We start from the raw sequence: 13687 nt of genomic DNA on the forward strand, positions 1-13687 counted from the left end.
TTCCGGTTACCTGAGATTTTGAAATATTGTCCCCTGTTGTAGCCACTTTGTATAAAAATTAGAAATTGGCTAACTTAGCAATGTACAGGGTGAGCCCTATTTTTATATACAATATCAGACACAGCATTTTTTTTTTTTTTTTTTTTTTTTTTTAAAGTGTATTTAAAAAAAGAAAAGAAAAGAAAGAAAAAAAAAGAGTTCTTGTATTATTTGGGGGCGGGGGTTAGCACATAAATAATTTACCTTTCAATTTGTAGAAGGAAATGTATTATTTAACGATGCACTCAACACATTTTATTTATTGTTATATGGCATCGGACAAATGGTTAAGGACCACACAAATATTAAGAGAGGAAACCCATTGCCGCCACTTCATGGGCTACTCGTTTCCATTAGCAGCAAGGGATCTTTTATATGCACCATCCCACAGACAGGATACCATGGCCTTTGATATATCAGTCATGATTTAATTGGTAGAGGAGCAGCTTCTATATAATTTGGCTTTCAACTGGGGGGGGGGGGGGTGTGTGTGTGTGTGTGTCTAGAAATTTTTACATATTTAATCTGGCATCTCTCTTTGGTCCTAGTTTTTCCTAGATTATAAATTTAATTTCTTAAAAATAAAAAATAAATAATAATAAAAAAACATTTTTTTAAATTAGCTGGTATGGTCATTTTCATACCAGCCACTCTGAAACTAGAAAAATATGTTCAATCACATTTTGAATCACCCAGTCAAGATGAGCCTAAGAATCAAAGGTGACAATCATACACAATCGAATCCACTTGATTGCATATCGGTTTATAGCATAAATAGGTTATTTGCATATAATTCGGCTGCACAGAACCATTTAGCATTAAATCAATACAAATTATGTCGCATATTTGAATAGCTTTATAAAGACAAACATAAAATACAAAATGTAAAAAACAAAACAAATGGAGTAAAATATACACTTGCTTTGATGAAACACAAATTACTCTATTGCTGCCATTGCAAAACTGAGATCAATGACATGCTATCATCATACAGAAACATTGAATGAATGTTTAATGACACCCCAGCATGAAAAATACATCGGCTATTGGGACAGAAACATTGAATGAATGTTTAATGACACCCCAGCATGAAAAATACATCGGCTATTGGGACAGAAACATTGAATGAATGTTTAATGACACCCCAGCACGAAAAATACATCGGCTATTGGGACAGAAAGACTGAATGTATTTTTAATGACACCCCAGCACGAAAAATACATCGGCTATTGGGACAGAAAGATTGAATGTATTTTTAATGACACCCCAGCACGAAAAATACATCGGCTATTGGGACAGAAAGACTGAATGTATTTTTAATGACACCCCAGCATGAGAAATACATCGGCTATTGGGACAGAAAGACTGAATGTATTTTTAATGACACCCCAGCAAGAGAAATACATCTGCTATTGGGACAGAAAGATTGAATGTATTTTTAATGACACCCCAGCACGAAAAATACATCGGCTATTGGGACAGAAAGATTGAATGTATTTTTAATGACACCCCAGCAAGAAAAATACATCGGCTATTGGGACAGAAAGATTGAATGTATTTTTAATGACACCCCAGCACAAAAAATACATCGGCTATTGGGACAGAAAGATTGAATGTATTTTTAATGACACCCCAGCACGAAAAATACATCGGCTATTGGGACAGAAACATTGAATGAATGTTTAATGACACCCCAGCACGAAAAATACATCGGCTATTGGGACAGAAACATTGATGCAAATCATAAAACCATCTGGTGTAACTATTCTGGGACAGTGCTTATATCAGGACTTCTAGAATATTATAAAATCCACTAGCCATGGGATCAGTGATTTAAAAAATTTACTAGCCATGATTAAAAATTCACTAGCCATACTTTAAATAAATACAATCATATGTCACCCAAAAAGAGAGATAGAGCTTAAAACCCCTTTGATTTGGGTAGGTGGGTGAGGCAGAAAATGCATATTTAAAAGCCAGCTTTCTCCTTTAGATGGATATATGTGGAATTCGACATACAATACACATATAACCAATACATCATCAGTTCAAATTTAAGAAAAAGCCCAGTCATATTCATTTTTTTTAACAGCTGCAAATATTTACTACATATATACTAAATATTTTTGAAGTCTGTTGTATAACATAATTGAACCTATTACTTTTGTAAGCAGTATTTTTTTTTCAATAAAACTAAAACGTGAAATTTGACAAGTAATATCTGAAATTCTACAAACAATGCACATTTCACAGCTGAGAAAAAACCCCAAACCCAATCTAATCATGTTTAATCTATGAAATATTATCACAAACCAAAACACTTTAAAAATCTAAGTAGAACAAACTTATTGCTCTTAAGTTAATCATTCCTTTTTCTTGGACTCGATTGGATTCTGACGCAAAATAAACATGAGTGATATCTCACATCTTGCAAATTAAAACCAGTCGTGTTTTCAATCTGTGTCCAGTTATCCTTTAAACAGAAATTCAGAATTCAGTTACAGAAAAAAAACTAAACTTGTTACTTTCTGGTCCATTATTTCCTCTGTTAGTTTCATATGTGGAATCTGACGCACAGTGGACATAATCTACAGAACAGCACACACATCAGTGACAGCCTATCATTAAATCATCTAGGCCATTAGAATGAAATGTGGAATTTGACGCACATTTCACATTAGTGACATATCAAAGTTAAAAATAAATGTTTAAAACAACTTTGATGAAGTTTCACATTCACAGTAATACATCTAATCCATTAGAATGAAATGTGGAATTTGACGCACAGTTCACATTAGTGATATATCAAAGTTAAAATTCATTTTTTAAAACAGCTTTGATGAAGTTTCACATTTCATTCACAGTAAATCATCTATTCCATTAGAACGAAATGTAGAATCTGACGCACAGTTCATGTTTGTGAAAACTCTAGATGTGTTTGATCAATGCAGAGTTATTGCTAACTAATGTTTTGGAATTTGGTCATAGAATGAACTCTATCACCTCTTTCAGTTAACTGAAATGTGAAATCTGATGCACAGTTCACATTAGTGATATGTCACAGCTAAAAAAAACAGTAACTGCTTTGGTGTTTAACATTTCAATTATCAAATAAACTTATTTCTCTTCGAGTCGATCACCTATTCCATTTGACTGAATGTGGGAGTTTGACACACAGATCGAATGAAAAAATTCAGCTGTTTTTGATCAATCAACTAAAATGTGGAATCTGACACACACTTCACATTAAATCAGCAACACGTCACATCTGAAAACACCTAGATCAGTGACAAGTTATCACCAAACTTGATATTTCAGAATTCAGTCATAAAACAAACTTATTACTTTAGGGTAGGTGGGGGAGTCGATCACTTCTTCCATTAGACATTTATGAAACATCAAACCAAACTGATTACCGACAAATTTTTGCTAAACCAATGTTTCTGACTTCAGTCATAAAACAGACTTGTTACTCCAAGATCATTCACTTCTCTCAGTACTCACCATGTGGAATCTGATGCACAATTCACATGTCAGAAAACCTCACAGATAAGTTACAAACTATCACTAAACCGATGTTTCAGAACGGAGTTGTCAAGCAAACTTGCTACACTTGGGATCAATCACTTTTTCCACCAGTTAAATGTGGAATCCAACACTCCGTGCAACATCATGTGTTATCTGACGCACAATTCATATCAGCAATATGTTGTCAGGGGCAACATCATGTGTTATTTGACGCAATTTTCACTAGCAAAATGTTATGTCAGGGGCAACATCATGTGTTACATGACACACAGTTCACATTAGCAATATGTTGTCAGGGGCAACATCATGTGTTATCCGACGCACAATTCAAATTAGCAACATGTTATGTCAGGGGCAACATCATGTGTTATTTGACGCACAGTTCACAGTAGCAACATATGTCAGGAGCAACATCATGTGTTTTTTTGATGCACAGTTCACAGTAGCAACATATGTCAGGAGCAACATCATGTGTTGTTTTGATGCACAGTTCACAGTAGCAACATGTTATATCAGGGATATAAAAAACCCTCAGAACAGTTACAAAACTATCACTAAACCGACGTTTCGGAATTGAGTCGTAAAACAAACTTATTATTCTTTGGATCAATCACCTCCTCTGTCAGACTGAAATGTGGAATACGACGCACAGTACACATTAACGACACGTCGCCGTGACGCAGCTGGAAAAACCAGCCGTGCTCGATCTCGCGTGTGAGCAGCTGGTCACACACGAGCACCCAGCGCGCCACGGAGCTGTAGTCCTTGTCATTGAGGATGACGGCGCCCTGCGTCAGGTATCTCTGGATGAATGACTGTGGACTCATGTCGTGGGCGATGCAGTTCGCCAGGTGAGACAGCACTGACTCGATCTTGTAGCGCGGCTGCTGGCGCGTGATCCGCAGATACTTCTGGAGTGCCCGGGCCATGGAGGGAAACACGGCTTGGGCTGCTTCCTGTGGGTCCATCGGAATAGCGGCTCCTACGAGAATAAAATGAGGTGATATTTAAAATCAGATTAAAATAACATGGCGAAGACTTAAAGGTCTACATTTATCAAAAACGTAATTCACTATTGTTTGGTATCTACGTATACCTTTTACAATATATATGAAGTATCAATAAAATAAAATAATTTTTTTTAACCCGTTTTTACTATATTTACAATAAAAAGTTGTTTTTTCCATCGCTTGCCAAAAAGCCTCTGAACTCTAAGAGCAAGTCATGTGACCCCGTGACGCGCTAACTGGCATAACACGAAAGCGTGATTCGCAGCCTTTCAGACATTGTACATGGAAGTGGAACACGTATACTTTTTATGTATTTTTTTATATATACTATGTATTAACAATGTGCCATGACTGTGGACCTTTTAACTTAGCAGGGAACATTTTGGTCAATGCTGAGGGTCCATTGGAATAGTGACTCTTACAAGAATGAAATGAGGTGAGATTTAAAATCAGATTCAAATAAAATGGCGGAGATTTAACTTAGCAGGGAACCTTTTGTTCAATGCTGAGGGTCTATTGGAATAGTGGCTAGATAAGATTTAAAATCAGATGAAAATAAAATGGCTGAGAAGGCGTAAATTAGCCGGGAACATTTTGTTGAATATCATGTCGCGGTTTGTGACACAAGTTTCAGAGATACCTACACAATTTTAAAACATTAAACAATTTTCAATTGACTAGAAATATCGCTAATCAAGATTTTGAAAACAAAAGAATTTTGAAACATTAATTTTTTTTCAACTGACTAGAAATATCGCCAATCAAGATTTTGAAAACAAAACAATTTTAAAACATTAAAACAATTTTCAATTGACTAGAAATATCACTAATCAAGATTTTGAAAACAAAACAATTTTAAAACATTAAACAGTTTTCAAGATTTTGAAAACAAAATGTTCCCTTCTTAGGTCAGTAATTTAAATTTAGTGCCAGATTTTGGAGTGAAAAAATCATTAACTTAAAGGGACATTCCCGAGTTTGCTGGTATTTAAGATTTTTCCGACTAATAAAATATTTCTACGATAAAACTTACATATTAAATATATTTTCTTGTTTAGAATATCAGTGTCTGTATATTTAATGTGTTTCTGGTCCTCTTAATATTTGTAAGAAGCCCAAACTGGAGTTTGTTTTCAAATAATTTCATACGTATGAAAACAAATCTTTTTTAGGAAATAAAATAAAATTTAACCTAGTACAAATATTAGAACGATCAGAAACATGTTTAATACACAGCCATTAATATTTTATGCAGAAAAGTATATTTGATATGTAATTAGTCGTCAAAAAGTCTCTGTTAGGCTATAACATCTTAAACATTGCAGCAAACTCGGGAATGTCCCTTTAAGGACATTCTGTCTAAGAATTAAAATCACTTAAAACTATAATGTTGACCAGTAGAGAAGGTATATTATAGCTTAGTGGTCATATCTTCTTCTTTTTTTAAATTTCAGTGGATTTTATGAAGTGGATTGCAGGATCTTTATTGTTTTAAAATTTGATTAGTGACAATGCTAATCATTTTTGAAAATTGATTAGCAACAACTATTTAACATTTTCAAATCATGGTAGCAATCCCTGAAACTGCATAGCGAATTAGGACTCAAATGATGAACAAAATCTTTCTGGCATTAATTAGCAAACAGGTCATAGGGCTTTAGTTAAGACTGTGTTCTAAATTAATGGTTTAAAGATTTAGTTAGACTGTGTTCTAAATTCATGGTTTAAAGATTTTAAGCTCCAGTCTAAATACATTTTTAATAATCAGACCTTGCCATTTAAAAGATGTGTGTGTGTGTGTCTGTATGTGTGTGTGTCTGTATGTGTGTGTCTGTCTGTGTGTGTGTCTATATGTGTCTGTGTGTGTGTATGTATGTGTCTGTGTGTATGTGTCTGTGTGTGTGTCTGTGTGTGTGTGTATGTATGTGTCTGTGTGTATGTGTCTGTTTGTATGTCTGTGTGTGTATGTGTCTGTATGTGTGTGTCTGTATGTCTGTCTGTGTCTGTGTGTGTGTGTGTGTGTGTGTGTGTGTGTGTCTGTGTTTATGTGTATGTGTCTCTTTCGCTCCGCATCACTCCCCTGAGACTAGACACTAGATTTTGAAGACGGCAAAAAACCTATTCTGACTGTACTACAAACTGCACAAATTAAATATTCAGACTAAGTCTTCTTCTTCTTTTGTTTCAGGCATTAAGTCTTTAGTCCATTAAAATATTTTATTTCTAAAAGAGGGTAACAAAAATCTTTTTGCTTAATTTGTTAAATTTTATTTACTCTAAATATTTCTAGCCAAATATTAATATTCACTAGATATATATTTGATAAAGATTAAAATTAAAATAATCAGGACATGTTGTTTAAGATGGGAAGAGAGCAAAAAACCTATTCAAGCTAAGCCTCTAATGCTAAAATAAAAATGTAAAGTACAAGTAATGAATCTGAAGTTAATTGTTGTTAGTTGAAGGTTTTGTTATGAACAAAATAATATTTTAATATCTTATTATTTATGTCCATTGGAATAAATTTTCATTAGCTTGAAAAAATAGCAACTATCCCCCCCACAACAAAAACCTGAACCCCAGTCTGTTGAGCTTGTTTCATTTTAGATCTCAAGTTAATACCAATTGGTCAGAAATGACATTTGTGATCAACATATGATGACAATAACAGCCACAAATCTAAAAAATCCATTTGGTTATTGTCTAATTAACAAAACTGAAAACCATATTCAAATTCAGTCAACATGTATGTAAATTATTTTAAGAACAAAAAAATAAAATAAAATAAAATAAAATAAAATCGGTGAAAAACCTAATAAACCACCTTCCTGCAAATAACTAAATAACTAGGTAAAAGTAAAGTTTGTTTTATTTAACGACGCCACTAGAGCACATTGATTTTTTATCTTATCATCAGCTAACATATGGTCATTCTGACACTGTTTTTTAGAGGAAACCCGCTGTCGCCACATAGGCTACTCTTTTATGACAGGCAGCAAGGGAATTTTTATTTGTGCTTCCCACAGGCAGGATAGCCTTTGTTGAACCAGTTATGGATCAATAGTTGGTACAAGTGGTTGACACCTACCCACTGAGCCTTGCAGAGCACTCACTGAGGGTTTGGAGTCGGTATCTGGATTAAAAATCCCATGCCTCGAATGGGATCCGAACCCAGTACCTACCAGCCTGTAGACCGATGGCCTAACCACGATGCCACCGAGGCCGGTTAAATAACTAGGTACAAAAACACTCCCTATATACAAACCATGTTCATCATGCATCCGCTTGATATGCGTGAACGCCTCCTCCGCGGCGACAACCAATCGGGCTCTGCGTTTCCGGACCCGCCTCTCGTACTCCTGCTCCTCATAAAACCTGTCATTATGGCTGGCGTCACGGCGACGTGCAGCAGCCGCAAACACCGCACGTGACCGGCCCTGCTGCGTCACGTTATTCGTACCTCCGTCGACGTCGTACACCTTGTACCCAGTCAATTTGGTTGTGCGTCGCGTCGCATTTTCCAAGTACGGATTATAAACGGGGAAGTCTTTGTAATACTGTTCCAAGACCCACACGGCCGCTCGTTGTATGCTGTATATGCCGATGTTGTAGCAGCGACTTTCACCGTCCGGCGACCGCACCACATTGAGAACGAACTGCGGCTGTAGCTGTCGGATTTCCAACAGAACGATCGCGAGATAGTGTATGAACAGCAGCCCATCGATGAGAGAAACAGAAAACTGTACAATCCCGTAATACGTAGCTTTACGGTCTTTGAATATTCTCACACCGTAGAACAGCCAGAAGGCAAAGGTCAACACAAACACGAGAAAGAGAACGACTGCTCGGAAGATGAACACCCGCGGCATGGTCGCTTTCGGGCGTCGGAAAAACAGCGCGAACGTTCCCATGAAGAGAATCAACAGTTTAAACGAAAAGCTGATCAGGAGGCCCTCGCACTCCGGCTTGCACTCCATGAGTGCCTCGTTCGTGACCTTGACCCCCGCAACCTCGACGACGTTCCAGTCGACGATTCCGATTTTGGGTAACACCAACATGGCGATTGGCGAGAGGAAGCCGAAGATGCTGAGGAGGGCGGCGAGTGCAGTCCCAACGTAGCGCGCGCAGCCGAAGCCGGTGTTGTCGTCGAGGTCTTTAGAGAACTTGTGCATGTCCTCCATGGAGAAGCCTGTCTCGCTGGTGTTACCGGTGATCGCCGTCGTGTTGTCGCCCCAGTTGTCATCCTGCGGGATCACCTGAAAATCAAAGGGAACAAATTAAAGGCATATTGTCACAAACCACTGACTATTAAATGGCCTAACAAAGTATTACCTAAATATATATATATATATATATATATATATATATATATATATATATATGTATATACACACATGCACGCACGCGTGCGCACGCACACACACACACACACACATTCGTCCCTTAATGTACTTTATTCAACCATCTACGTAACCACCATACTCCACTTACCAATGGTATTTTGTAAAAATAACTGAATTATGGCAATGGTCCATAATTCAAAAACAAAAAATTGCTGAGTGTGTTGACATGGATTTTACTCCATCATGGTTCAGTTACGGTGAAGTGATAGCTAGAATTGGTTTCCAAAAATAAATGTAATTTGCATGTATTATCCATGTTTAGAGAAATAAGGTCCTTAAATCCGTGACAGTATGCCTTTAAGTAAATATTATGTTTGATTTAATAAGAATTTAGTAAAATTAAATGAAATGTCTTCCCTACCATTATAAACGTTTTTGTTGCACTGTGATGAATAAACAACCATAAGTGCAACAACAAACCAAGTTTTATTGACCAAGGCTCAGAAAAGACAAAAGTCCCCACTGTGCCAAAATTACTGAATTATTAAACCCTGCCACAGCCTATGATATACCAGTCATAGGTTGTGACAAAGATTATAGGTAGCACTAACCAATTAATTTCCGGTTGGGTCAAAGTTCAAGGTGCACCGAACTTTTGATAGAGAAGTTAACACCACAAGTCCTGGGATTGGTTATAAATATGAGTGTGTTGGTTGTAAAAAACAATTAGTTTCATCTGGGCTAAAAATGTATACAATTTTAATTCATCTAGTACCACTGTGTCAAGTAGCCTTGTGCTTGGAACATGTATGGGGTACATGTAAAAAAAAAAAAAACCCTCAAATTTTGTGCGAAACTAGGGGTGTTGTAGAAACATCTGGTTATACTTAAAATGAGCCATGAAAGGTACCATTTTCTGCAGTTAATACTTTGAGGTATGGGTTGTAGTACTGATATTTATGGGTCATAGTTTGGTTGATATATTGCATTTAGTGTTTTCAAACACAAACGTTAACATGGTCGCCTATGGGATTTTAATTGGTATAGTCCAACCTATAAGGAACATTGTGTATACTACTATCTCTGCCAATGATGGCATTAAAAAAAAACCCAGCAGTTGAAAATAAATTTCTAGCCATCTATTGCTGTGTGTTACAAATGTCATGTGACATAATCACGTTGATAACTAAGCCTAAAAATAATGCATTTACTATATACATTCTAATATCAACCAATCAGAAATGAGGTATGAAGTGCAGAGTTATCAACATACACAAATATCAAACTTTCAGTCGTGAATCATTTACATGCATTCTTTTTCAAATTCTATCCCCGAAAAAACATTTAATATGCAGAAAAAAAAACCCACCGCCCACAGCCAATTACACACGTATATGTTACCTAACTGTGAAACTATCAAATTTCTGATGGGAATCATTTACATACATTTTATTTTTAATTCTATACCAGACAAACATTTATTAAATATGCTGCGAAAAAAATTACAGCCTGTCGCCAATTACACACATACACATTACCCGATTGTAAAACTATCAACTTTTAGTCAAGAATCATTTACATATATTTATTTTTAATTCTATAACTGCTGAACATTTATTACATATACTGCAAAACAATGTCGCCAATTACATTCCTCCGCATTACCATGGTTACCTGAACTTCTATGCGTTCCTCCTCCTCGTCCCCGGACATTGGCCCAGGTGTTTTGATTGTCACCGACCGCTCGTCACAGTCCCTCCCCCGGTCATACCGCTCTCCACTGCGACCTCTGTGACTCGGAGGTCGCGACCCTGGCTGCCGGGTGTGATGACGATTGTGATTGCTGGCGTGGCTACGGTGGGATCGTTCCGAGCGATCACTGCGACCAGAACGGACAGATTCGGCGCCATCCATGGTGCTCATGAGTTGTGACGATGTTTATGGTGTTCAAGTTAAAACTGGAAAAAACAAGAAAATAATATTAGTATTTAAAAAAATATTAAATTAAACAGTGTGTTTTTACAGATTCGGCGCCATCCATGGTGCTTATGAGTTATGACGATGTTTATGTTGTTCAAGTTAAAACTGGAAAAAACAAGAAAATAATATTAGTATTTAAAAAAATATTAAATTAAAGAGTGTTTTTTACCGTATCGGACCCATCCATGGTACTTATGAGTTGTGACTATGTTTATGGTGTTCAAGTTAAAAATGGAAAAAAAATGAGAAAATAATATTACTATTTAAAAGAATATTAAATTGAACAGGTTTTTTTTTAGATTCGGTGCCATCCATAGTTCTTGTGAACCATTATGATTTTCTTTTTGTTCAAGTTAAAACAGGGAAAAAAAGAAATTAAGTAATTAAAATAATATTTTTCTTCTTCTGTGTAGATTCTTACAGCACCATTCACAGTGCTCGTGAACTGTTACAATTTCTTTTTTTCAAGTTAAAACGAGATTTTTTTTTATTTATTATTTATTAATAATTTTTTTAATTTTTTTTATTTGGTAATAATAAATATATGTAATCAAAATACCCCCCCCCCCCATATACAGTTTCTTAGATTCGGCACCATCCATAGTGCTCATGAATCAGTACAATTTTCTTTTATTTCAAGTTAAAACTGGAAAAACTAAAATAATAAAGTACGTAATTAAAAGAATATTTTTTTTCTTGTGTGTACAGTACATATTTATATTTCCATTATTGCTATGAAATCCCGCCACAGACACACCAATACTTTTATTATTTATTCATACCACTGTTCTCATTGTACTGTTACTGTGTATCTACCGTATATCTTCGCCGGTAAGTCGATCTCGGCTATAAGTCGAGTCCCTAATTTCAAGCCCTGAAAACGTATTTTTTTATTGACCCGTTTATAAGTCGACCCATGAAAAACTACTTATAAATATTGAAATATTTCTTATTTTCAGCACATGAGAACAATAATATTTGAACAAAAGAAAATTATTTTACAAACTTCGGTTTTCATGTTTTGTACATCGCAATATAATAAACTATTCCAATCAAACTATCATTATTACATAGCATCAAAACGAAATATTCCCTTAGTAGAGAGTGAAAGATGTTTGACTGTTACTGTATAGTACTGTACAGATGGTTTTGTGCACAGACAACAACTTTATTTATAAACACTGACAACAGATCACTACGATAAAACTGAAAGTATCACGTTTTGCCGCCATATTAATACATGTAAGGAGGATAACTCTGGAAAGTACACTGGTTTTTGTACCAAATGATGTGTGTCCCTATTGCTCTAGATAGTGAACTGCAGAGATCAGTCTATTTTAAGGGAAAGCTCAGTAATATTCATGAAGTTAATCACCGCCAAAACATTGTTTGAACAACCATTAATGCCAGTGACCAGATTTCAAAATAAACTCAGGCAACAGGTAGTTAGTATTGTTTACATTTTTACTATTAGTGATGACTGTTAATTTAACTAAGTGGACTGTTGTCTTGGCATGTGAGTGAGATCGTACGCCTTTTCGCATAACCAAAACCGTTCTAATGCCAAAAAAAATAGGTTATAAAAAATAAATGTGTCAAATTAACATATTTGAGTATAAATACATGGCATACTTCAACAATAAAACTTGTAAAATAATCCCCAAAACAGTAATATTTTTTGTTGAATTTTTTTTACCCTCTTATAAGTCGACCCCCCAAGTTATAAAATAATTTTTGGGTGAAAAAAATTCGACTTATAGGCGAAGATATACGGTAAATAACACTCGGCTATTTCGCATTCCAGCCAGTGCTCCACAACTGGTATATCAAAGGCCATGGTATGTACTACCCTGTCTCTGAGATGATGCATATAAATGATCCCTTGCTGCTAATTGAAAAAGAGTAGCCCGTGAAGAGGAGACAGCAGGTTTCCTCTCTCAATATCTGTGTGTTCCTTAACCATATGTCCGACACTATATAACTGTAAATAAAATGTGTTGAGTGTGTCGTTAAATAAAACATTTCCTTCTTTCTTTCTAAACAACACAGCTGATCCAAATGTAGACCAGTGAAGTTTTAGTTTAATACGATTTTATACAGAACAAAGAAAATGTTTTATTTAATGACACTCAACACATTTTATTTATGGTTATATGGCGTCAGACATATGGTTAAGGACCACACAGATATTGAGAGAGGAAACCCACTGTCGCCACTTCATGGGTTACTCTTTTCAATTAGCAGCAAGGGATCTTTTATATGCACCATCCCACAGACAGGATAGTACATACCACGGCCTTCGTTACACCAGTTGTGGAGCACTGGCTGTAACGAGAAATAGCCCAATGGGTCCACCGACGAGGATTGATCTTAGACCGATCGCGCATCAAGCAAACGCTTTACCATTGGGCTATGTCCCACCCCCCCTTATATAAAACGAAGTACTGTTCTCATCTTTCTTCGCATGAGATAACCTGAACGATCGTTCTCGACTTATTTCAATGTCTGTTATTTGCAAACCAACAGTGTACCCACCTACCTACCAACGTAAGTAGGTAGGTACATATAGGTAGGTACATACATGTACATATATATATTAAAATATTTGTTTCTTTTGTTGTTTTAGAATACAATAAAGTCAACAAAACGATTGACCCATTTAACTTAGTAGCCATGAAAATCTTCAGACTGGTGCATACCAATGTTATACGCTATATAGCCATTAAAAACCAGTAAACTTAACTGACCGTGAAATCAAACGATAAGTTTTTTTATGTATTCACGCAC

General features: G+C 35.8%; 1 protein-coding gene across 1 annotated transcript in view; it reads right to left on the reverse strand.

Annotated features, from left to right (window-relative positions):
* Positions 1 to 1670: 1670 nt before the first annotated feature.
* Positions 1671 to 13687, reverse strand: part of LOC121386673 (vang-like protein 2) — a 64142-nt gene continuing 52125 nt past the window's right edge. The window contains exons 3-5 of the mRNA XM_041517660.1: positions 10595 to 10878; positions 7843 to 8833; positions 1671 to 4549 (exon numbers count right to left, since the gene is read on the reverse strand). Coding sequence (XP_041373594.1) covers positions 4122 to 4549; positions 7843 to 8833; positions 10595 to 10843 — 1668 coding nt within the window. The 5' untranslated portion in view covers positions 10844 to 10878 and the 3' untranslated portion in view covers positions 1671 to 4121. The remainder of the gene's footprint in view (positions 4550 to 7842; positions 8834 to 10594; positions 10879 to 13687) is intronic.

This window comes from Gigantopelta aegis, chromosome 12 (genome assembly GCF_016097555.1).
Source record: "Gigantopelta aegis isolate Gae_Host chromosome 12, Gae_host_genome, whole genome shotgun sequence".
NCBI classification, from domain to species: domain Eukaryota; kingdom Metazoa; phylum Mollusca; class Gastropoda; order Neomphalida; family Peltospiridae; genus Gigantopelta; species Gigantopelta aegis.